This window comes from Stenella coeruleoalba (assembly GCF_951394435.1).
Source record: "Stenella coeruleoalba genome assembly, chromosome: 11".
Lineage (NCBI taxonomy): Eukaryota > Metazoa > Chordata > Mammalia > Artiodactyla > Delphinidae > Stenella > Stenella coeruleoalba.
Window position 1 is genome coordinate 68,497,727 of NC_137157.1, and position 25,065 is coordinate 68,522,791.

The 25,065-nt window shown below is 36.0% G+C and overlaps 1 protein-coding gene across 1 annotated transcript in view; it reads left to right on the forward strand.

Annotated features, from left to right (window-relative positions):
- ADAMTS20 (ADAM metallopeptidase with thrombospondin type 1 motif 20) overlaps nucleotides 1–24,460 on the forward strand; it is a 193,911-nt gene extending 169,451 nt beyond the window's left edge. Inside the window, exons 36-39 of the mRNA XM_079938384.1 lie at nucleotides 230–363; nucleotides 6,064–6,155; nucleotides 21,717–21,821; nucleotides 24,223–24,460. Coding sequence (XP_079794510.1) covers nucleotides 230–363; nucleotides 6,064–6,155; nucleotides 21,717–21,821; nucleotides 24,223–24,312 — 421 coding nt within the window. The 3' untranslated portion in view covers nucleotides 24,313–24,460. The remainder of the gene's footprint in view (nucleotides 1–229; nucleotides 364–6,063; nucleotides 6,156–21,716; nucleotides 21,822–24,222) is intronic.
- Nucleotides 24,461–25,065: the final 605 nt, after the last annotated feature.

Sequence of the window (25,065 nt, forward strand, 5' to 3'; positions counted from 1 at the left end):
TACAGCTGAATTATTTTTCCACAAACTGGTCTTGAATTTCCCATTGATCATTTTGTATTTCTTTGACATTTAACTTGTTGAGTGATTTTCATTTCTTTCACATTTAACCTGTTGACCCTAAAATATTGAAGAGTGTGTCTTTTACCTTCCCACTTCCAAAGTTTACCATTTATCTGCATTATGGTCTAATAATGATATCTAATACTAAAATATTTTAATGTTGTTACAGACTGCAAAATCCATATGAATGTCCTTTTAATGGAAGCAGGAGGCAAGACTGTGAGTGTAAAAATGACTACTTGGCTGCTGGACACACTGTTTTCAGCAAAATAAGAATTGATCTTAATTCCATGCAAATTAAAAGTAAGTGCTGAATCTCTATTTGTAAAATGAAAAGTACCTGTTTGCTAATGCAAGTGTAACAATATACTATATGGTATATGTGGTAGCTAGGGTATAGAGAAGGGCCTAGCATTGTACAATAATTACTTAGAATTCTTTTTAAAAAGTTATTAGCTACATAGTTCCAGTGCAATGATACAAACCATGGGAACCCTTAATAAAAATGTAGTGGTAATGACACTGTCATTAGTAAAGATAGTAAGGATACTGTCACAGTAAAGATCCTGCCCTTCCAAGATATAACAATCTACCTTAAAATCCTCAATTACATTAAAAATAAGGAAGTTAATATCCTCAATGTAGTTGTATAAGCTTTTTTGCAAGGGCTTAAAGTAATAATTAACATTAGCTTCAGGTGACAGTTTGTCTAGTATTTTCTTATACTTTATCTCATTTGATCTTTTTAACAACCCTATACTAGATAAGGCAAAATTTCATCAGATTGTTGCAAGTGATGAAATTAAGATGCACTTATAGAATTAAGTGATTGGCCCAATTCATACAGTTAGTAACTGGCATTGCAGGGAGATAAAGTCCCACTCACAGATCCCAGATTATGGACCTGCTGCCTTTCTAGGAAGTAATTTATAGTACAGTCAAGTTAAAGTAAATATACTTTATGAAACCTAACATATACTGAGCATCAGACAGTCTGCCCTCCTGAAAATTACATAGTGACATGAAAATGCAAAGAAGTTCATTTCAGAAGCAGAAACTCTAAATCACAATTGAATCACCAGTGCCTAGCACAGTACCTAAACCACAAAAAGAAACAAAACAATGTTTGTTGAGACAGTGAATGCATGAATACATAATCTCTAAATCAGTCATATGACGGTGAACTATTATTGTCAGTAATAGTGGCTACCATTTACTGAACACCCACAATTACTGCTGTGGGGAAGTGTTATAATGCTTTGGTTATGATCATAGACTCTGGAGTTAGATTGCTGGGTGTAAATTCTCTGCATCCAGTTACCAGTCATAAGAAGATGGCTCTCAGGTTTTTTTCTTTCTTTTTTTCTGCTTTCTTTCCTTTTTTTTTTTTCGGTTAGGATTAAGAGATAATACTTGTAACATATCTAGTAAATGCCTTGCGAGTAGTAGGTGTTCTATAAACAATGGTTATTATTTAATAATATATGTTGTGTCAGCATTGCTGAGTACATAATGGGCATTTGGGAACTTATTTGCTGTTTAGCAAGCTTTTATCTTTCATCAATTTATCAAACCTGACATTTTGCCAGGCATTGGACTGGGCTCTGAAGATACAATGTTAAATGTATACATTTTCCACTTGCTTTCTCTTTTCCTTCCTCATACTTGTGTGCCAAAAACCCAGTCTTGATTAAATTAAACCTTTCACCTACTCTGCACTTGCACCATGAATCTTGCATGTGGCAAGTAATACACAGCCCTCCTGACTGATCTTACTTTAAATGCATGACTCTTGAGCTTGCACGGACCCTGGTTCATTCCTCCCCAACTCTTCTCAACGTCTGACTCACAGCTTCTCCTCTGGCTTCAAACTTCAAAATTTTCTAATACCTCCACTCCAGTCACTCATTGCTGATGACCTAAACCTTGACCTATAGACTTTGCCTTCTCTCCTGGTCACTGTGGATGAACTATTTCTGCTGCCATCTGAGGCAACCCCTTCTACTTGTGCTCTGAGCTCCTTGCTTTGTACCAACTCAGGACCATTATTTCAGCAAACTTTCCTTTTTCTCTTACATCACCAATTCTTCTTCCATTTCTTTAACTCCAATGACAAATTCTTGATTTTCATTTCATTTGATCCATCTGCAGTCTTTGGTTTCCAGGACTTCTCACTCTCATCATTTGGCTCCTGTCTTGGTCACTCTTTCTCCCATCTTTCTCACTGTTTCTCAACTTGGCTAGTTACTCTTCATTTTGTACAACACTGAGTATTGAAGAACTTCAGGACTCAGTCATTCCCTTAAGGATCTCTTTCAACTTATAGATTTCAAATACCGTCTATTAAATGACAGTCCCAAATGTATATCCCTAATTCAGACTGCTTCCCTGAATTCCAAGATTCAACTCCCTACTCCGCATATCCACATGAAATCTAATATGTGTCTGACAATGTATCCAAGACTGAACTTTCATTTTTTTTTAATTGGAGTATAATTGCTTTGCCATGTTGTGTTAGTTTCTGCTGTACAATGAAGTGAATCAGTGATATGTATACCTATGCCCCTCCCTCTTGGACCTCCCTCCCACCCCCCCATCCCACCCATCTAGGTTATCACAGAGCACTGAGCTGAGCTTCCTGTGCTTTATAGCAGGTTCCCACTAGCTATCTATTTTACACATGGTAGTGCATATATGTCATTCCTAATCCCACAGTTTGTCCCACCCTCCCCTTCCCCCACTGCATCCACATGTTCATTCTGCATCTCTATTCCTGCCCTGGAAATAGGTTCATCTGTACCCTTTTTCTAGATTCTACATATATGCGTTAATATATGATATTTATTTTTCTCTTTCTGACTTACTTCACTCTGTATGACAGACTCTAGGTCCATTCACAACTCTACGAAGGAACCAGTCCTTCTACCCAAATTTTTACCATTTCAGTAAATGGCAACTATCAACTTCTAGTTACTCTTGCTAAAACATAGCAATGTCTTTAACTCCTCCCTTTATCTCACACCTATGTGCCATCCATCATCAAATTCTGTCAGGTGAATCATTAACATACATGCTGCTATGCACTGTATTGTGTCCTGCATAATTCATATGATGAAACCCTAATCCCCAATGTGACAGTGTTTGGTCCTGGGGAGATAATTAGGTCTAGATTAGTTCATGAGGGTAGGGCCATAATTGTAAGATGAATGCCATTATGAAAAAAAGAGGAAAAGACATGAGGACTCTCTTTCTCTGCCATGTGAGAACACAGGAAGAAGACGACCTCCAAGCCAGGAAGGGAGGCTCTCACCAGAACTTGACCGTGTTTGCACCTGCACTTCTTTTGTTTAAGCCCCCCAGTCTGTGATAGTTTGTTAGGGCAGCTTGAGCTAAGACACATGCAAAATCCCACTTTGCCATTATCTCATTTGCTATAACCGTGGGCCAAGTCTATATCATTTTTTTCACCTGGATTCTTATGCTTACTGACTGGTATTCCTGTTTATTCTGGTAGCACTCAGGTTCCTTTTCACCTTTTCCCCAACTCCTGACCTAGATTCTCTTCTCAATAGAGAATCCAGAGTGATCCCTTAAAACGTAAGCCATGTCTTGTCTTATACATTATCTCATTTCATCTTTTTAATAACCCCAACCTCTGCTCAAAACTCTCCAAACATCTCCCATCTAACTCATAACAGAATTAAAAATCCTGCCGATGGTCAATAAAACTCAATAAGACCTTCCCACCTCCATTACCTTTCTGCTCCTTCCCTCCACACTCCTCCCTTGCATGATCTGGTTCAGACACATTTGTCCCTTTGCTGTTTCTTGAATACATCAAGCATGCCCTCCACCCCTCCTTAAGGCCTTTGCACTTTCTGTTCTATCTGCCTAGAATGATTGTCTTTTGGGTTTACCCCTCAGTTTCTTCCTGGTCTCTGCTTAAATACACCTTCCCAATAAGTTCATCCTGGACCCTCTCCACTCCAAAACTCCGTTTCTTCTCATTCTTTTCCTGCTTTTTTTAAAATTTTTTTCTATAGCATTGATCACCTACAACATATGATAGTATCTACTCTATTACTTGTTTCTCTCTGGTAGCACTCAGGTTCCATCGGCCCCTATGTCATCCACTATTGTGCTCTTACAGTACTTATGATAATGCCCAATACGCAATAGGTTCTAAAGAAATATTTGCTGAATAGAAGTCAACTTTCCTCAAGAAACTATCTTAAGGAAATCTTGAAGACAAATTTGAATTAACCAAAGTGAGGAGAAGGAGTTTCAGGAGGAGACATCATGAACATAGCATGAAATGGTGAAGCATTTTGGTTCCACTAGAGAATAAGGAGTAGTCTAGTTTTGTCTAAGCATAAATTGAATGGAGGTTGGGGGATAGCCGCTTATTAAAGAAGTTCCCAGAAAGCAGATCATGAAGAACAACGTGTACTAAACTATACAACTGAATTTATCTTTTAAGTTATGGGGACCTTTGGGGTAAAAGTATAAACAGGGGAGGGAACAGGCTCAGTTGGAGAGAGAGCAAATTGTATCCATGAAGATATTTAGGAAGCTAATATAATAGTTCAGATAGAAGGTGATAAGGACCTAAATTAGGGACTTGGTTCAGAATAGAGAACCTGAGAGAAATATTAAAGAGGTACACTCCATGATTTTCCAACAGATGGAATATGGGGATTTGTGGCATGGAATATTTAGAAAGAGTTCCAAAATAACTGGGTAGATGCTGATATAGTTCAATGAGATGAGAAATATAGCAGGGGGAATATGTTTGGAGAAAAATATAATGCATTTAGCTTTGGACATGTTAAGCGAGAGCTATCTGTGGGTTATCCAGGGAATGATGGAGGAGATAATAGCAAAGGCTAATTTGAAAACTGTGTCAGTTTGCCCAGCCTAACCCTAAGTACCCTGCATAAGCAATGGTGTGCGGATAAATGTTTAACAACCAGCTCTTAACAATCAGGAAAAAAAAAGTTTGATTTGTAGGTTTTGCCAGTTTCCATGGGGTATATATTCCCACCATGGCCAATTTTAAGCTACCAACATGAGCTCATTATGCATGGAGTTGGGAAGAGACACACACAATTGGTTCTCATGATTTGGTACAAGCTGACTCTGGCACACCATGGAAGGCCTGCTGGCTTTGGAAGCTGCCCTTGGAGATATGATAAATATTTCCAGAAATGCTACCTTTGGGGATTGCCTCTAGGGGACTGGCGTCATCATGAGGGCATGCAGTGATCTTGCAGTCCTCCTGAAAGATATTTGAAACAACATTAGCAGAGGTGAGAGCCACCGACTGCATGAGCATTAGTTGGGATGTTACTTAAGTGATTCAAGCATGAATAAGTGATTGTACCAGCTAAACTTTAGGGTTCCTCCCAACCTATTTTTGAGCCAATGACTCTTTCTGATACTTTATATGGAATCCCCAGCATTGTTGCCAGTCAAGAAATTTTGCTAATAACAATAGCAAAAGTAAGATTAGAAAGAATGAAATAGTAATAGAAGAAATCAAAGAAAATGGCACACTTTTTACCCTCATGTTTTTGAATTCTCTAAATGAATTGATATGCATACTCTCTATAAGTACATATATGTTGCTTTATCATAATTTATCTTTAACTAATGTTTTTTCCTCTGTAATTTTGCTCCTTATGCCACTTTATCTATTTTAGATATTCACTATGATGTAAAATACGATAGAGCATTTATTTAGCTTTTAAAACATATGGATTAGTTACAGATGTCCCTGTCATATTTTAGAGCAATTTATGAGGTGAACATTTTTATATTAAGTAAAAATTTGAGAGCCTGATCTATATTATGTACTACAATTGTGCAACATTTTTGCTTAAAATTTTGGATTAGTTATATGAATGTATTTAAGAATGTAATATGAAGACTGCATGTTTTGCAATGAAGATGTGAAAACATACAATGTCTCAGTGCTAAAGAATTTCATTTATTATTTTCTAGCTACAGACCTTCTTTTTGCCCAGACAGTATTTGGAAATGCAGTTCCATTTGCCACAGCTGGAGATTGCTATAGTGCAGCCAGATGCCCACAGGTATTTCATAGTTGATTATTTTTTCTCGCTGAGTAAAGTTAATACTGTTTCTCTTCATTCACTTTCTTGACCAAAATACTGCAAGAAACGTAAGTAAATAGAAAATGCAAACTTCTGACGTGAAACTCATTTCAAAGGTTATAGATAAACTTTGGAGGAAAAGCATCTTTACCAGTACCAGGTTTGTGTGAAGGGTGTAATAATAAGAATTTTAAATTGTTTAGATCCTGTTTCTCCTTCCATGATGCTTTATCACTGTCAATCTTTCGACTTAGTCCATAGAAATGAATGGACATAAGTTACAAGGTAAAGGAATGGATCACAAACATGTGACTTTCATACACTGCTGCTAACAACAGTTATATTAGCTGTTTGGGCCTGTAACATTCTCAGAATAACTTTCTATTACTGTGAAATAATACATTTCCATGTATTTATTCTTGTTTTTATCCTTTCTTTCGCAGAGTTCTCTTTGCACACCCTTTTATGTCATTTTTGAGCTTTCCAGTACAAAGTGTGCTTCCTAGAAGAAATTTGCTGTCTCATTTTTTTAACATAGGATTTTATAAATTCTGTGTGAATAACATTTTTTATGATAAGATACAGAGACATAAGCTAGGTGAATATACCATTATTAGGTAGATTTATAGATTAATGAAAAATCCTGCCCAGGAGATAGTAATTATAATAATGATTTCATTTTGAAGAGAACTAGCTAAAGCGTTTGCCATAGCCCTCTCTTCTAAGAATTTCTCATTCACAGTTTTCATCCTATGACATAGAAAGTATGCTTATGCTAAAAAGAGAGGGCATTTTCTGTATTAGAGAAGGACACTTAAAGGAGTTCAAAAGACACTAGAACTACAGGCTGAAATGAATATGAAAGAAGTTAACTGGAATAAATATATAAATCTTAGGTCCATAAATGCAAGTAGAACCTGGCAATGTCATATAAAAAGACCTAGGTGTTTTATTCAACCACCATGAGTTCAATATAACTAGTGTAGATCAAGTAGTAATTTCTTTTTTCTTTTTTTTTCATATTGAGTTATTTTTATTGGCTGGCATAATACAAGGATTATTTTCCTCTTCACGGAACAAAATGTGATACCACATTTCTTTACAATTAAATTAAGGCTAAAGAACAACAAAGACATTATGATTCATATGATGCATTGGAAACATATTGTCTGTGCTCCACTTGAGCAGAGGGTAGAATGCCTTTACTTTGTTGCTTTATGAAATGCCAGGTTTTCAGGGCAAATCCTATTAAGGGGTTTTAGTTCCTGCCTGATATTTTGCTTCTCTGCCAGCTGCCACTGCATTGGAGATGCCTCAGGATTGTTCAGCCCATGGTTGGACTTGATTTAGAAATTAAAACTACCAAATTGGGGAAATGTGTCCATTCATTCTTTCTCATCTATTTATCCATCCAATATCTATCATATCTATAATATTATATGGCCCACGTACCGAAAAAAAAAAAATTTCTGTCTGGGAAAGATAAATTTTTAATCTATCTAGGAGTAGAAGGTGACAATCAGGAAAAAAAGGAAGGTTTAAATTTCATTATGTTAGGAAAATGAAGAAGGTAGCCAGGAAAATGGTGGGAGGTTATGATAACTACTATTAAATATGTAAGGAGCTCCATGAAAGAGGAGTGACTTCAGTATGTGTTACTCAAGGAGACATTAATAGGGCAGATTCCAGCTCAAGATAAAGAAGACTTTTGACAAGGAGAATTGCCCAAGAAGAGACCACCCCCCCAAAAAAAAATCCGAGGCCTCAACAAATCACTAATTTTTGCCAATATTTTTGTAAATTGATCTTGTATTCTGCAACCTTGCTGAATTCATTTATTAGTTGTAATAGTTTTTTATTGGATTCCCCGGGATATTCTCTATACGTAGTAATGTCACACACAAATAATTTTACTTCTTCCTTTGCAATCTGGATGCCTTTTATTTCTTTACCTTGCCTCATTACACTAGCTAAAACTTCCAGGATAGTGTTGAGTAGAAGTGACAAGAGTGGACATCCTTGTCCTAGTCTTGATTTCAGAGGGAAAGCATTCAGTCCTTCATCATTGAGTGTGTTAGCTATGAGTTTTGTAGATGCCTTTGATTAGATTGAGGAAGTGCCCTTCTTTTCCTAATTGAAGTGGTGTTATCATGACTGTTGGATTTTGTCAAATGCTCCTTCTGCATCTGTTGTGATGATCCTATGGTTCTTGTCCATTACCATTGTGATATGGTGTATCACACAGCTTGATTTTTTTTTTTTTTTTTTTTTTTTTTTTTTTGCGTTACGCGGGCCTCTCACCATTGTGGCCTCTCCCGTTGCGGAGCACAGGCTGCGGACGCGCAGGCTCAGAGGCCATGGCTCACAGGCCCAGAGGCCATGGCTCACAGGCCCAGCCACTCCGCGGCATGTGGGATCCTCCTGGACCGGGGCATGAACCCGCATCCCTTGCATCGGCAGGCGGACTCTCAACCACTGCGCCACCAGGGAAGCCCACTGATTGATTTTTGTATGTTGAAACAATCTTGCATTCCTGGGGAAATCCCACTTGGTCATGAGGTCTAATCCTTTTTATATGTTGCTAGATTTTCCTCTGTATTCAGAAGAGATATTGGCCTATCATTTTCTTTTTTTGTGATGTCTTTTTCTGGTTTTGGTATCAGGGAAGTACTGGCTCCATAGAATAAATTGGGAAGTGGTCCCTCCTCTTCTACTTTTTCGGAAGAGTTTGTGAAAAATTAATGTTTGGTAGGATTCACCAGCAAAGCCATCTGAGCTCAGGCTTTTCTTTGTGAAAGTTGTTTTATTTACTAATTCAGTCTCTTTACTTACTGTAGATCTTTTCAGATTTTCTACTTCTTCTTGAGTCTGTTTTGGTAAGCTTATGTTTTTTGTGTTTGCTTTTAGGAATTTGTCTATTTCACCAAAGTTATCTAATTGGTTGGCATGTAATTGTATGTAATATTCCATATAATCCTTTATATTCCTGTGAGATTCACAATCATGTCCCCTCTTTGATTCCTGATTTTAGAGCTTTGAGTCTCCTCTCTCTTTTCTTGGTCTGTCAATTTTGTTCTTTTCAAAAATCCAACTTTTGATTTTATTGATTTTCTCTGTTATTTTTCTCTTCTTTGTTTCATCAATTTCCACTCTATTCATCATCATTTCTTTCCTTCTGCTTGCTTTAGATTTAATTTGCTCTCCTTTTTTTCAGTGCTTTAGGTGGAAGGTTAGGTCATTGGTATGAGATCTTTTTTCTCTTTTAATATAGGCATTAGCAACTGTAAATTTTCCTTTAAGCACTTCTTTTGCAGCATCCCTGAAGTTTTGGTATGTTGTGAATTCATTTTCATTCATCTTAAAGTATCTTCTATTATCACTTGTGGTGTCTCATTTGACTCACTGGTTATTTAGGAGTGTGGTGTTTAAGTCCCATGTATTTGTGAATTTCCCACATTTCCTTCTGTTATTGATTTCTACTTTCATTCCATTGTGGTTGGAAAACACACTTTGTATTATTCAATCTTTTAAAATTTATTGAGGCTTGTTTTATACATAGCATATGGCTATCCTGGAAAATGTTCAATATGTGCTTGGAAAGAATGTGTGTTCTGTTGTTGTTGGGTGAAGTGTTCTGTAGATGTCTGTCAGGCCTTGTTGGTTGAAAGTATTGTTCAACTCTTCCATTACCTTGTTGATCTTCTGCCTAGTTATTCTACCTATGGAAACTTTGCAGCTATTATTGCTGAATTGTCTGCTTCTCACTTCAATCCTTTTGTTTCATTTATTTTGTATTAGATTTATTTACCTTGTGATTTTGTTGTACATGACTGTATGCTGTAATTGTCATAATATCCTGATATAGTGACCCTTATATCATTATAAAATGTTCTTCTTTATCTGTAGTACCATTTTGTTTTGTTTTGTTTTAAAGTCTAATTTATCTGATATTAGAATGGCTACTCAGGCTGCTTATAGTACATGGTATATATGTTTTCATCCCATTTGCTTTTAACCTATATATTTTTGGATCCTAAAAGTGTCTCCTACAGGGAGTACCTTGTTGAATCTCTGCCTTTTGATTGGATTGCTTAATGTTGTAACTGATATGTCTGGATTTATCTTTGCCATTTTACTTTTTGTTTTTATAGGTCTTGTATTGTTTTTGTCTCTTCTTTACTGCTTTTTTTATTCAGTGAACATTTTCTAGTGTAACATTTTAATTTCCTTAATAATTTTCTCACTATATTTTAAATTGCTTTCTTAATGGTTGCTCTAGGGCTTACAATGTACATCTTAACTCTACTCCAGAATCTTCTCCAGAATTATACTACCTAATTGCAGTGACATATAGAAACATTACTCCTATATATACTCTTTTTCCTCTTCCCTTTTTTTGTTTTTCTTTTGCAGTACGTGGGCCTCTCACTGTTGTGCCCTCTCCCATTGCGGAGCACAGGCTCCGGACGCACAGGCTCAGCGGCCATGGCTCACGGGCCCAGCTGCTCCACGGCATGTGGGATCTTACCGGACCGGGGCACGAACCCGTGTCCCCCGCATCGGCAGGCAGACTCTCAACCACTGCGCCACCAGGGAAGCCCTCTTCTTCCCTTTTTTTGTTGTTATATTTGTTGTCCATATACCTACCTGTGTAACAAACCACAATACATTTTTATAGTGTTACTTTATATAATTTTATATCTTCTAGAGATAAGAAATGAGAGAACTTATATTTCATTGAGTTTTTTACATGAGCCTTTTTATTTAGCATTTCTAGTTCTCTTCATTTCTTCCTGTGGTTCTGAGTTATCAGCTGCTGTCATTTAATTACTGCAAAATAGCTTTGCTTCCATCTGCTTTATTTGTGGCATTATTATCAAATATACTACATTTCTATATTATACTGGTCAGTAGTATAATTACATACATATTGGTTTATATAATTGCTTTTTAAACAAGAGAATAAAGAAAAAGAAATATGCAATTATAGTGTCTTTTATGATTACTACAATTACCTCTACTAGTACGCTTTGGTTGTTTTGTATTGTCTGATGTCACTTGACTTCAGCCTGAAAAACTTCCTTTAGTATGTCTAATAATAACTAGTATGTCTGCTAATAACAAATCCTCTCAGTTTTGTCTATCTGAGAATGTCTTTATTTTGCATTCATTCTTGAGAGATTGATTTTCTAGAAAATTATTTTACAGTTTTTATTTTTCAGCACTTTAAATATGCCATCCCACTGTCCTCTGGCTTCTAGAACTCAGCTATTTATCTTACTGGGATTCCCACATATGTGATCATTTTTCTCTTGATGCTTTCAGTTTTTTTGTTGTTTTTTTTTTTTGACTTTCAGCGTCTTTACTGTGACATATCTGGATGGAGATCTCTTTGTGTCTCCTTAACTTGGAGTCTGTTGAGCTTCTTAGATGTGTAGGTTAATGCATTTCATGAAATTTAGACAGTTTTCAGCCATTATTTCTTCAAATATATTTTCTGCTCTATTTGGTACTTCCATCATGCATATGTTGGTGCACTTAATGGCGTCCCTTTATTTCTCTGAGGCTTTATTCATTTTTTCTTCATTCTTTTTTCTATTTTTCAGATTGTTTCATCACTATTGATATCTTTTCAAGTTTGCTGATTATTCTGCCAGCTCAAATCTACTGATCGATCTGCTCTAGTGAATTTATTATTTTGGTTATTGTACTTTTAAACTCCTGAAGTTGTCCTTTGGCTCTTTTTATAAATATAATTTTTATTTCTTTATTGACAGTCTCTCTTTGATGAGACATTATTATCATACCTTCCTTTACTTTTTTAAACACAGTTTTCTGTAGTTCTTTGGGCATATTTATAATAGGTACTTTGAAGTCTTTATCTGCTTAGCCTGACATCTGAAACCTTTCAAAGGCAGTTTCTGTTGCCTTTTCCCCTGTATATGAGTCATCCTTTCCAGTTTCTTTGCATGTTTCACAATTTTTTGTTGAAAACTGGGCATTTTAGATAAGATATTTTAGCAACTGTGGATACTAAGTTTCCCCTTCCCTCTAGGATTTGTTGTTTGCTTGCTTATGTATTTGTTTAGCTCTTTGGCTGGGCTATTTCAGGGACATCTATTTCCCCTGTGGTGTGCAGCCTTTAATGTCACTCCTCAGAGGGCTCAGCCTTGGACGTGTACACTGTCACCCCAATCCTCCTGGAATGACAGTGTTTTTAGTTGGCCTGTCTTTGATGAAGTTTCTAGATGGCCTGCCTCTACTGATATCACAATCAGCTCTTAGCTTCCACTAATTAGTATATGATCACTTTGTTCTTTCAGTAACATCCTGGAGGCATAAATTACTACATGGTCTGATCCAATTAAACTCAGGCCCCTTGGCCAGGGTAGTCTTATAGGTCAGTCTTTGAGGTCAGGTCAGACTTCAAGAGGAGCCCTTCTTGGCTGTCTCTTTCCCTGGTTTTCTCTGATAAACTGAGCTTTGACCTACCATTTGGCTTCTTGCTCTCATCCAGTTACCCCCATCCTCCTCTTAACTGCACACCACTAAAATCTTATTTTCAATATGCCCTTTAGGCTTAAATTTCCCCATGTTCAGTCCCAAATAAGCTCAGTCTCCTTAGGAAAAGCTATGGAATTTTCTGTTCTTACAGATTGATTTTCCCCCAAGGAAGGACCTTTGTACCAATTCTGTGGATTGAGTGGGTAGAACCCACTTTGCAGAGTAACATCCCCCATCTATAAGCAGAATGCTGGGTAATGGCAACATCCCCTGGTCTTCTTGGCTTGCCTTGCTCAGCATGGAACTTCTGCCCTACCAGTGATTTTGAGTGGGACTGACTCAGGCCTTGTGTTCTTGGGCTGCCATGCCTGGGACAGATCTTCTGATCTATGAGCAGGGCCTGAGTGGTGGAAGGGAGCTTCAGAATCTCCGCCATTCTTGCCTCTAAGACAGCTTCAGCAACACAGAGCTGGGTGAGATGAGGAGTGCTGGTGTCCCCCAACCCCCTCCGCCCCCCACACACCCTAGGAGAAAGCGTAGCCCTAGCAGAGAGCTGGGGGAATTACAGTCCTGTGTTCGTAGCTGCACCCACGAAGAGTAGAACTGTCATCTTGCTGAGGTGGGGAAGAGAGGACAGGTCATGGTTCAGATGTCACAGATGCTTACTGTTCTTACCTAGATTTCATAGATTTTCCCGAATAAATGTTTCTCCATTTTTTTGTATAGCCTTAGGACAATTTCAAGAGACTTGAAATGGTTTTGTATTTTATATATTTTTTATATTTGAAATTAAACATTTTATTTTGAGGTAACTGTTGACTGACATGTAGTTCTAAGGAATAATACAGAGATCCCATGTACCCAGTTTCCCCAAATGGTAACATCTTGCATGATTATAGTATAATATCACAACTAGGATATTGACATTTCTACATCAATATACAGAACATTTTTATCACCACAAGAACTTTATTTTTTTTTAATTTAATTTAATTTAATATTTGGCTGCATTGGGTGTTCATTGCTGTGTGCGGGCTTTCTCTAGTTGCAGCAAGTGAGGGCTACTCTTCATTGCGTTGCACAGGGTTCTCATTGTGGTGGCTTCTCTTGTTGCGGAGCACAGGCTCTAGGCACGCAGGCTTCAGTAATTGTGGCATGCAGGCTCAGTAGTTGTGGCTCTCAGGCTCTAGAGTGCAGGCTCAGTAGTTGTGGCGCATGGGCTTAGTTGCTCCACGGCATGTGCGATCTTCCCGGACCAGGGATCGAATCCGTATCCCCTGCACTGGCAAGTGGATTCTTAACCACTGCGCCATCAGGGAAGCCCCACAAGAACTTTTATAATGACAACTACTTCCCTCCTACCACCAGCCTCACTTTATCCTCTAGCAACCACTAATCTAGCCTTCATTTCCATAATTTTTGTCTTTTCAAAGATGTTATATAGGTGGAATCATACTAGTATGTATGTCTAGAACTTCTAGCATTGTTTTGAAGAGTGGTGATAGTGGACATGCTTTAACTGCTTCTGATCTTAGGGGGAAAGCATTCAGTCTTTCACCATTAACTGTAATGTTAGCTATAGATTTTTGGTAAGTGTTCTTTATCAAGTTGAAGGAAGTTCCCCTCTATTCCTATTTTTCTCTATTGTTTCACTGAAGAAAGAGTCCACAGGTCTCCTCAAAAGCCATTCCAAATGTGCTCCCTCTATTGGCTATATTTTTTAAGGTACACAGCTTTGCAGAGGAATCTCAGGTTCTCATTCAATCTTTGAGCCTGGTTAGCTCTATTCATGTCCATTCTTCTCCTTCCCTGCTTCGCTCATGTTGGCCTACCAGATGATTGGTCTCCCTGCAAAACGGTGACTCTCTGACCTACATCTTTTATTTAGTTCTCTTCCCAGGACTATGCTTTTCCTGATGAACTCCCCCTTCTGAAGTCTTACACTATGTCTCTTTGAACAGTTGTTCTAAGGTCAAGGATGTGTATTCTAAAACTTTTAGCACTTTAAACAATCTTTTCTTTCACATATGGATATTTAAAATAGCTTTTCCATTTTGACCCTTTTAAATGGAGATTATTCAGTCTCCAATGACCAACCCATGTCAAGACTGGTCAACTTTGTCCAACAATCCATATTCCTTCTAATCAATGCCTTCTGGTCATATACTTGATATGATTAGAAAGAAGTAAATTAGAAAGAAGTAAATGCCACCTAGAGATGTGAAGAGTGTGCTACAAGGTACTATTACCTCGGAAAGGTCATGACATTCTGGTAATCTGGTCCTTTTCATTACATGTTGAATTGAATAAATCTGGTCAATGAGACATCAACAAAATTCACAGGAGACTGATATACAAATAAGTAATATAACTGTCAAGTGGAATCAAAACTCCTTTTATCTCATTAGTAAACTTTGCTTATAGAAAATATCTTAACAGAAAACTAATTATTATAAACAGTATATTTCTCAATGAACATGAAATCAGAATAAGAGATCTTAGCACAATCAAGTTTTTAAATGATAAAACATATTTTCAGTAATTTCTAACTCCATTACTCCAATTTTTATGTAACCCCATTTTTCCCTACAATATCTTAAGAAAAGTACATAGTTATAAACTGGGTAACCCCAATTTACAGTTGGAGAAACAGACACTCTGTGTCAACAACCTGTACAAGATCCTTGAGGAAGTCAGAGGTAGCCCCAGTGTAGTAATAAAATGCTCCTCTCTGCTAGTCAAGGTGAGATGGCTCTTCCACTTAGTTTGCATTCCACTTAGTTTGCATTTCTGGAATGCTCTATTTCCAAAATTAGATGTTATTGGGCATAGGTATGTGCTGTCAAAAAAAGGTATGCCCATTTTTTTCAGTCTGTATTCAAGTGCCTGAAGTTACTGTTACCAAAAATACAAACTGTCCAGTATTCTTGAAGCTATTCTGTCAAATATATAAACCAGATTCTGTGTTAAGTTATATAAGATTTGCATGAATACTCTCCAGATGTTTGATGTCACAGAAAGAACTTATTCTGTTGTTTGGGATTCCTCAAAACCATATTCTCTTTGTTTGCATATGACAGGGCACCCCGGGACATGAATGCTAAAAAGAAAATGGACACATATGGCACTCTCTAGGGAAAATAAACTTTGCCACATTGTAATATAAGATGAAGTTAAGGAGTGTGATGTGACTTTAGAATATATATATATATATATATATACCTCAAAAGTGAAGTAAAATGTTCGGTACTTTTCACAGAGCCATAAAAAAAAACCAAAAACGCAATGTGTATCTCTTTAGCTGTTTTGTAATTAATGTTGATTACATGAGAGCAAGAGAAATAACCAATGTCAGAGGATCATGGCCAGCATCCATTTTGAGTATTCAGAGCCAGTTTTTACATATTTTGAACGTGTATTCTTTATTATCAGACTGCAGAGTTTGATATATATGCGTAAGATCTACCCTTTTATTTATATTGTTTAGATCATCTCTCTCCTTATTTTTGCCTGCTTGATCTATTTTGTTATTAAAAGTGGTATATTAAAATTTCCTATGATTAGGATGTTTCTACCTATGTCTCCTTTCATCTCTTGTAGTTTTGTTTCATAAAAGTTGCTGTGTTTGGGCTTCCCTGGTGGCGCAGTGGTTGAGAGTCCGCCTGCCGATGCAGGGGACGCCGGTTCGTGCCCCGGTACGGGAAGATCCCACATGCCGCGGAGCGGCTGGGCCCGTGAGCCATGGCCGCTGAGCCTGCGTGTCCGGAGCCTGTGCTCTACAATGGGAGAGGCCACAACAGTGAGAGGCCCGCATACCGCGATAAAAAAGAAAAAAAGTTGCTGTGTTATTTGATGCATAATACTCACATATTACGTCTTCATTGTGGATTATGGTTTTTAGCACTTCTTTGTCATGTTTTCCTGATTTCATACTTGAATTCTATTCTACCTTATCAGGATTTGCTACCCCTGTTCTCTATGTACATTTTCCTGGTATACTTTTGCACATGCTTTTAGTTTTGGCCTTTATGAGTCACTTTAAGTGTGTCTATTACATATAGCATGTACTTGGGTTTTGTTTGCAAGTCAATTGGAAATTTTTTTCTTTAAATAGGTGTTATATTCATTCACATCTTAAGGTGAAAAAAACACAATAAAATTGCCTTTATTAGTATACAGTTTTAACATACATAACAGATTCATGTTACTTTACCATAATCTGAATATAGAATAGGTCCCTCACATTTCCTCCATGGAGTCAGTTCCTCCCTCCCACCTAACTCCTGGTACACACTGATCTTTTTTCTGTTGCTTTAGTTTTGCATTTTCTGAGATGACATAGATATGTGTTATAAATGGAATCACACAATATGTAACCTTTTGAGATTGACTTCCTTCACTCAACATAATGCCTTTGAGGTCCATCTGTGTTTTTGCATGTGTCAATAATTTTTTCTTCCTTATTTCTGAGCATTATTCCATCAAATGGATGTCATACAGCTGTCCTACAGTTTGTTCATTTGTTGAAAGAAAATGAGTTGTTTATAGTTTTTGGAGATTATGAATAGAGCTGAGATGCACATTTGCATACAGGTTTTTGTGTGAACGTACATTTTCATTTCTCTGGGATAAATGCCTATGAGTGAAATTGTAGGGTCACATGATATGTGTATGTTTAACTTTATAGGAAACTCCTAAACTGTTTGATACAGTGGCTGTACCGTTTTTTATTCCCACCAGCAAAGATTAAATTTCTAGTTGATTAGCTTCCTTGTCAGCACTTAGTATTGTCAAGTTTTTTGTTTGTTTTCCCATCTTCTGTGGTAGCTCAATGTAGTTTTAATTTACATTCCACTAATGGATAATAATGTTAAGTATCTTTCATATGCTTATTTTCCATGTATATACTCTTTGGTGAAGTGTATGCCCAAGTCTTTTGCTCATTTTTAAAATTAGGTTGTTTGTTTCCTTATTGTTCCTTACTGTTTAGTTTTGAGGGTTTTTTACATAGTCTGGTTACAAGTCTTTTGTTGTATATAACATTTCCAAGTCTTTTTCTCCTGGTCTGGACCTTATCTTTTCTTTCTCTTAATTGTCTTACACAGAGTGGAAGTTTTAAATTTTAATGAAGTCAAATTTATCATTTTTTTCTTTTGTGGGTTGTACATTTAATGTCATATTTAAGAGCCTTTGACTTACTCCAGGTTACAAAGATTTTCTTCTATGTGTTCTTAAAATTTTTTTTATAGTTCTATGCTTTACATCTAGACCTATGACTGATTTTGAACTAATTTTTTATGAAGTTGGAAGGGTTTTGCCTATAGACATCCAGTTGTCTTAACACCATTTGTTGAAAAGACAGTGCTTTCTCCAGTAAATTGCCTTTCCGCCTTTGTCAAAAATCAATTGGAGGGGACTTTTCTGGTGGTCCAGTGGTTAAGAATCTACACTTCCAATGCAGGGGCATGACTTCGATTTCTGGTTGGGGAACTAAGATCCCATATGCCACGTGGTGAGGCCAAAAAAAAAAAAATATATATATATATATATATATATTGCACATATTTATGTGGGTCTATTTCTGACTCTGTCTTCTGTTCCGTTTATCTACATGTCTCTCTCTTCACCAACACAGCACTGTCTTGGTTATGATAGCTTTATTATAATAAGTGTTAAAACAAGGTAGTGTGGGTCCTTCAAATTTATTTTTTTTCAAACTTGTTTTAATTTCTTTGTCTTTTGATATAAATTTTAGAATCATTTCTCTTATTGGAATTGCATTAGATCTATAGATCCCATTCATAATAAAATATGTGGAACAAACTTTAATATTGTAAAACCTAATGATATAATGGGCACATATGAACCAACCAGTCAATCAAAGAAGTGGAACATTAAAACTTGCATCTATTTCTGTGCTTTCCCTCTGCCTTGTATCCATAACTACTTTTTCCTTTGATGCAGCTAATTACTCAAGGGCAGACATTCCAATCTGTTGAATTCTTAGGTCTTCTGAATCACCTTACCTTCCACTTGTGATTTGGCTGTTAGAATTTTACTTCTTACGATGGCCTCTTCTAAAAAATGTCGAGAGTACAAGAGGAGATAAACTTCATACTACTTCAAAAAATCATATTTTTTAGTTGATACTATGTTGAACTAATTTTTCAAGTTAAATATTAGGTTAAAGGAGGTTTAAATTTTAATCTTAAATAAAGTAATGGAATTGAAATAAGTAATTAATTCAATTATTCAATCATTTATTACTTCTAAAGTTCCATAGGAATGTACCAGTACCTTTCTTATGGCACCTATAATTCTCTACATTGCATCACATTTATTTATGTGTATATCAGATTTAGTTTCCTCCATTTTATTAAAATATAATTGTCATTAAACATTGTATTAGTTTAAGATGTACAACATAATTATTTGACTATGTATATATTGAAAAATTATTACCACAATGGTTTTAGTTAACATCCATCACCTCACATAGTTACAATATTTTCTTTCTTGTGATGAGAACTTTTAAGATCTATTCTCTTAGCAACTTTCAAATATACAATACAGTATACTTAACTATAGTTACCATATTGCACATTAATCCCCAGGATTTATTTATCTTGTAAAACACCCTCACCCGTTTCCCCCTTCAGCTCCTACCTCTGGCAACCACCAATCTGTGCTTCACTTCTCAAACCTAGAGCAAAACCTCTCTCTGTATTGCAGTAGTGCTTCATACCAAGTCTGCCACTCAGTTAATTTCGAACAAATGAGTGAAGTGTATTTTTACCTCTGTCAATATCATCCCAGAGTTCAGTTGAATTGTTTTGCCATTTCTTTGAGATTGTATTATGTAGCTTTTGAACAAGGACTAAAGATGTAAACAAAGATCATGAAAATTAGTCTGGAGAAATGAAGCAGCAGATATTTCTAGACCCAACTCATTGTGTTAATGACCACCTAAGTCTCTCAGTACTGTAGTCAGTTGGATTTTTGTCTTTCCTTTCCAGCTGAATGCTTCCAAGCAACCTTGAGCAGGGAAGTAAAGAATAAATGGAAGTGTAAACTATTAGGTTGTGAAAACATTGCATTCCCCCAACTGGGGCACTCAGTAAGTGGTTAGCCACAGGAAACCTACACCACAGAATATAGTTCCATTTCTTTTATTTGGTGAGAGGCCTATTTATGAGTTAAGGTGGGATGAAGGTATTCAGTGCAAAACCTGTATGAGATGACTAAGTATTAACCAGTAGACTATATCCTTAGAATTGCTTCTTCTCATTCAAATATTCACTAATATAAAATTCTGATGTGTGTAGCATTAGTGTCATTCATTATCACGAGCATGAAGAGTTTAGCTGTGTATTTGTGTATTAACTTTTACAATGCTAAAATTTAATATTTATAATGTTGCACTTCATTCATCCATTTAAAAACACTTACTGAGTGCCTAGGCCTTCTTTTGGACTCTAGGAATACAGCAATGAAGCACACATACAGGTCATATTCTAAATTTCATAACCAGATGACGTATATAACAATTAATTTTCTTTGAAATTTATCTAAAACAAATTATTTCTATTTTGGGGAAAATTCTCCATATATTATCATTGTATTATAAATGTATTTGAATCTCTATTTTGATTTTAAATAAGAAGTATATAAGATTCCTAAGAAATCTAACTTAATAAACTAAACTGATACATAATTTTTTAGCAGTTGTAATAATTCATATTATAAATATATTTGAAATCTATTTAGTTTGCTTTCATGACAAGATAATATTTTCATTGACATAACATAATCTTTAATGTTTTATCACTGTCTTGCTCAAGATTCCTGAGTCTTAGGCCATAGGATATTGTGATGTGATCTAAGATTGTCCTAATATCACTCTAAATCTGTATGTATATTAAACATTGGCAGTAGGCTTAATTAGCTTTCATTAAGTACAGCTTTTCAGTGTATAATTCTGTACTGCAAGATCGTATACATGTGCCACAAATTTTACCAATTTTAGTCAGGCACTTTCTTAATTAACAGATATTTAAAGTTTATTTTTAAATAAATTTATTTATTTTATTTATTTAATTTTGGCTGTGTTGGGTCTTCGTTGCTGCATACGGGCTTCTCATTGTGGTGGCTTCTCTTGCTGCAGTGCACGGGCTCTAGCGTGCAGGCTCAGTAGTTGTGGCGCACAGGCTTAGTTGCTCCGCGGCATGTGGGATCTTCTCGGACCAGGTATTGAACCCATGTCCCCTGCATTGGCAGGCGGATTCTCAACCACTGCGCCACCAGGGAAGCCCTAAAGTTTAATTTTTAGCATAGATAGTCTGGAATATTTTGACATGAAACTGGTTCTTGTGTCTTGAAAATAACTCGATCATAAAGCCACTAGGGGGCTCACATACCATGTGTGTAAATCATGTGGAATCAGACGTCCACATAACACTTCTGGGCTCTTAAAAGCACATGATAGCTGGGGCAATAATATCACATTCAGTAGTTTTGTGTGGTAGGTTAAAAAGTAACATTCTTAACGCAAAAGGTAAGGGCACAGTAACAGAAGATTCTAGGAAATACATTAAACAGGTGTAACTTAGGGAAATTAGCAACGAGGGGTCAAAAATTGAAACTGGAGAAATGTTAAAGTCTGGTTGGTATCAATCCCTGTGAACACCCATTCTGACTGGACTTGCTGTTGCTACAGGAGCATAAGCTCTAGCTGTCAACCCTAGAGTCCTAGTGTTGGACAGAATTACTTTTGCACAAATAACATTATCTGGTATTATTTCAGTTGTCTCTTGTAATTGAGAAGACTTATTTGTAATCAATTTAAAAAGTCTTTAGCCTGTTCATTTTCTTTAGTGTAAGGTTGTATCAATATTCTTTCATTTTCTAAAGAAAGAATCTTGAAAACCAATTCGAGTCCTTTCTTACATAATTCCAATTCAGGTGTTTCCAGCAAAGTGGATGCTTAAATATTTTATGAATTCCATCTATTTTTATTTTGTTTTGTTTTCAATCCAGGGACAATTCAGCATTAATTTGGCTGGAACTGGAATGAAGATATCCAGTACAGCAAAGTGGCTTGCTCAGGGCAGTTATGCCTCTGTCATCATTCACAGATCACAAGTAAGTCCTGCTGGACCAGAAAATCTGTCTGAAATACTTCTGTGCTGTGAACTAGCATTAAAGGTCCTCTACTTTAAATTTAGAGTTATATGAAGTTAATGACTAATGCGTTATTGCATATGATGGGCTATATTACATATAATGAAATATAACATTAATTTATGAAATTATGGAATTGGGTTCATTTTTATTCATGTGCTTATGTAGGTTTTATATACATACACATTCATGTTTAGCCTACATATATCTGAACATGAAATCAAATGCCAGAGCATATAGATTGAAGTAGCTCAAGTTTGGGGTCGATGGCTTGAAATGCAGCTACTTCAAAAAGAGGTAGTGCTTTTAGCTATATTCTAATTATTAAAGGTTTGTAGGTTTTAATATTTCAAAGTGAGAGGTAACTTTTTGGTTTATTTACCTCACTACTTTGATTTAGTGATGGAGCTGAGGTTGGAGCCATTTGTCATTTAACAAATATCCTTTATAGGTTCTTCAAGAATTAGGAATATTTTTTATGGTTGTATGCATATTTTCCTCTGTCTACCTTTATCTAGAGAACATTGGCATTTGATTTTTACCTATAGCACATGTATTATCTAAAGTAGAATCCATTTAATCTTGATGCTGGTGTGACGTACTAGCACATACTCTTTATGAGATGTGGCTCCTAGTACTTGGAGTTCCCATGTCTTAGATAACATGATTCTATCTATAGTAAATCAGGATCTACATTGTAAGTGTCCTCACCTATATTGCACATAAATCAGCACCATCAACAACCCCCTGCCCACTCTAAGGTTTTATCATTTTTCTTTCTTTTGATAAAAGTGACTTCTGTTACACTCCTATTTATATGAATACTACTTATAAATGAAATTCAATTTTCTAATAATCAGAGACTAAAACATTATGTTTCTGAATATTATGAAATTGTGTTTCAATTTATAATTAAAGAATTTAAATTTTTATTATTTCTATCATATGGGCAAGCAGTAGGCTTTTTAAAAATGGCTATTTCTAAATATTTATTTGGCAAATTTTGGTCTAATCCCTTTTGGTAGAAGAATGGAAATAAATTAATTACCTAGTTAAAGTATATTCTGAGCAAGTAGAAAATGTAGAGAGTGCAATGAGATATTCTGACTTTATACAGTTTTTAGGTATCTTTTGGTTAAATGAGATCTGGCTGAGGGCAGCAGTAAAAATGAATATTTAGTAGAATCATTACTTTTGCTTCTATTTAAGTTCTATTCTAAAGATTATTTATTTGTTTATTTAATTGAGAGTTTCTCCCTCAATCAAAAATTTTGCACATGAAGGTATTTCCTGAGATCTATTGCCTGGTGTGAAAATGAGACTTGTGAAACCCAAATGTACTTACGGAAATGCACACATATTTTCATTTCCCATTAAATTTAAGCAAGATTAGGGGTTTACTTATACGATCCGTTTGCGAACAGGAATGTATATAAATTGGAATTTTTACTGCCATTCCTTTCTCTGTTTACTCAGACTCTCTAGAGTTTAGAAAGCTTTTGAAAGGAGAGGCAACTTCAAAAGCCCCCGATCTCAAAATATTCTTCATCCTCAAAAGTTCCAGGAACCCAAAGTTTCCTTCTCTACCCTCCTTCCTTAGATTAAAAAAACAAAAACAAAGCAAAACTTACCTTTTCTAGAAACTACAGGAGTTCAAGCTATTTTTGCTTTATCCTATCAAAATGCCTTTTGACTTTTGGACCTAAAGATGGAAGACAGTTTGGAAAGAAAATCTAGCATGTCCTGACCACCTTCTTCACCAGCCATTCCTCAGTAAGCAGCTCTGCTTTCCTAAAAAAAAGAAGAATCTCCCTTTTTAGTCCTTATCTAATTATAATTCCTGCTTTCAGTCCAGTTTTATTCCCCGCCCCCCCCCATTTTATCACCTTCTAAATATTTTCTTCAGGCTGTGTTTCTAATGCTTCCAGGATATATTTGAGGTTAATATGGCTTGGATTCAGTTAAGGTCAAGTTTGCATACTATCTTTTTTTTAGTCTGTGAGAATCTTATATAAAATCATGGCAATGCTGGACAACAGATTGGGAGAGGTTTTAATAAACTCACTGAAGCAAATAGATATCTTGTTGAAAAATAAGTGGGTTGAGATGAATTGTCTAAATTAGAGTGTGGTTTATAATCATTAAGTAGATAATATGAATCTCACATTATCTAATTCCCATGACCACAAATTTCAACTAATCCTGAAATGGCATGACCTTTGACCTCAAGTGTAATTGTTGTATGAAACCTTGGCTAATTATTTCAACCGCATGATTCAAAGCATTTGCTTTTTCTGCCCTGTGCATGCAGATACTAGCTTGTAACAGATTCTCCTGTATCTCTTCCTCTTCCTATTTTCAGGATGGAACCAAAGTCTACGGCAGATGTGGAGGGTTCTGTGGAAAGTGTATTCCTCACATGACTACTGGTCTCCCAATTCAAGTAATATGAACATTCAGAAGTGGGAAGTATGTCCCAAAGAGGAGACATTCTCTGGAAACTGCAAATAGCTGGTGCTTGTTTCTTTACCCTTCCCTTCCTGAGATTTCCATGTCTAAAATGTCTGTGCCTTTTTTTCAGGGTGCTCATCAGGGAGTCACATCACTGCTTAATTTTTCAAGGGCTTCAAAATAAACTGAACAATATGTGATTCTAATCTGGATCCTTAAAAGTATATAGTAATTTATGGTAGGGTACACAGGGATGCTTGCATTGTACCAAGATAGTATTGCTGTTAACAGCTTGGACTGGACCACAATTACCTTATGCCTATAAACACACATGTAAATCTCTGCTCTGGTATCCTACTGTACAATGAATGTTTATTCTACTTGTTAAAATGGAGCAAGTAAAAATTAGGAAAATGAACTTATTTAAAACTGCGATAAACATATTGAATCTGTCAGGTGAATAGCAAATCAATAGTCACATCAAAAAAGTACATAGCCATTATACTTTCTACTGATACAGCTTAGATACTTTGTTTTATGTTTCCTTTAATTTTTAATTGTGCATTATGGTGCTTGAAAAAAATCATCCTAAAATATGGTATAATTTTGTATTTAAAATATATGCTTTGGTTAAATACTAAATATGAAATTTTGTGGGAATAATACAGAAGAAGATATGATATAGTAGAATTTGACTTAAAACACCTACCTCTAATTTGATTGTACTTATAAGAACAATACATTGTTTTTATAA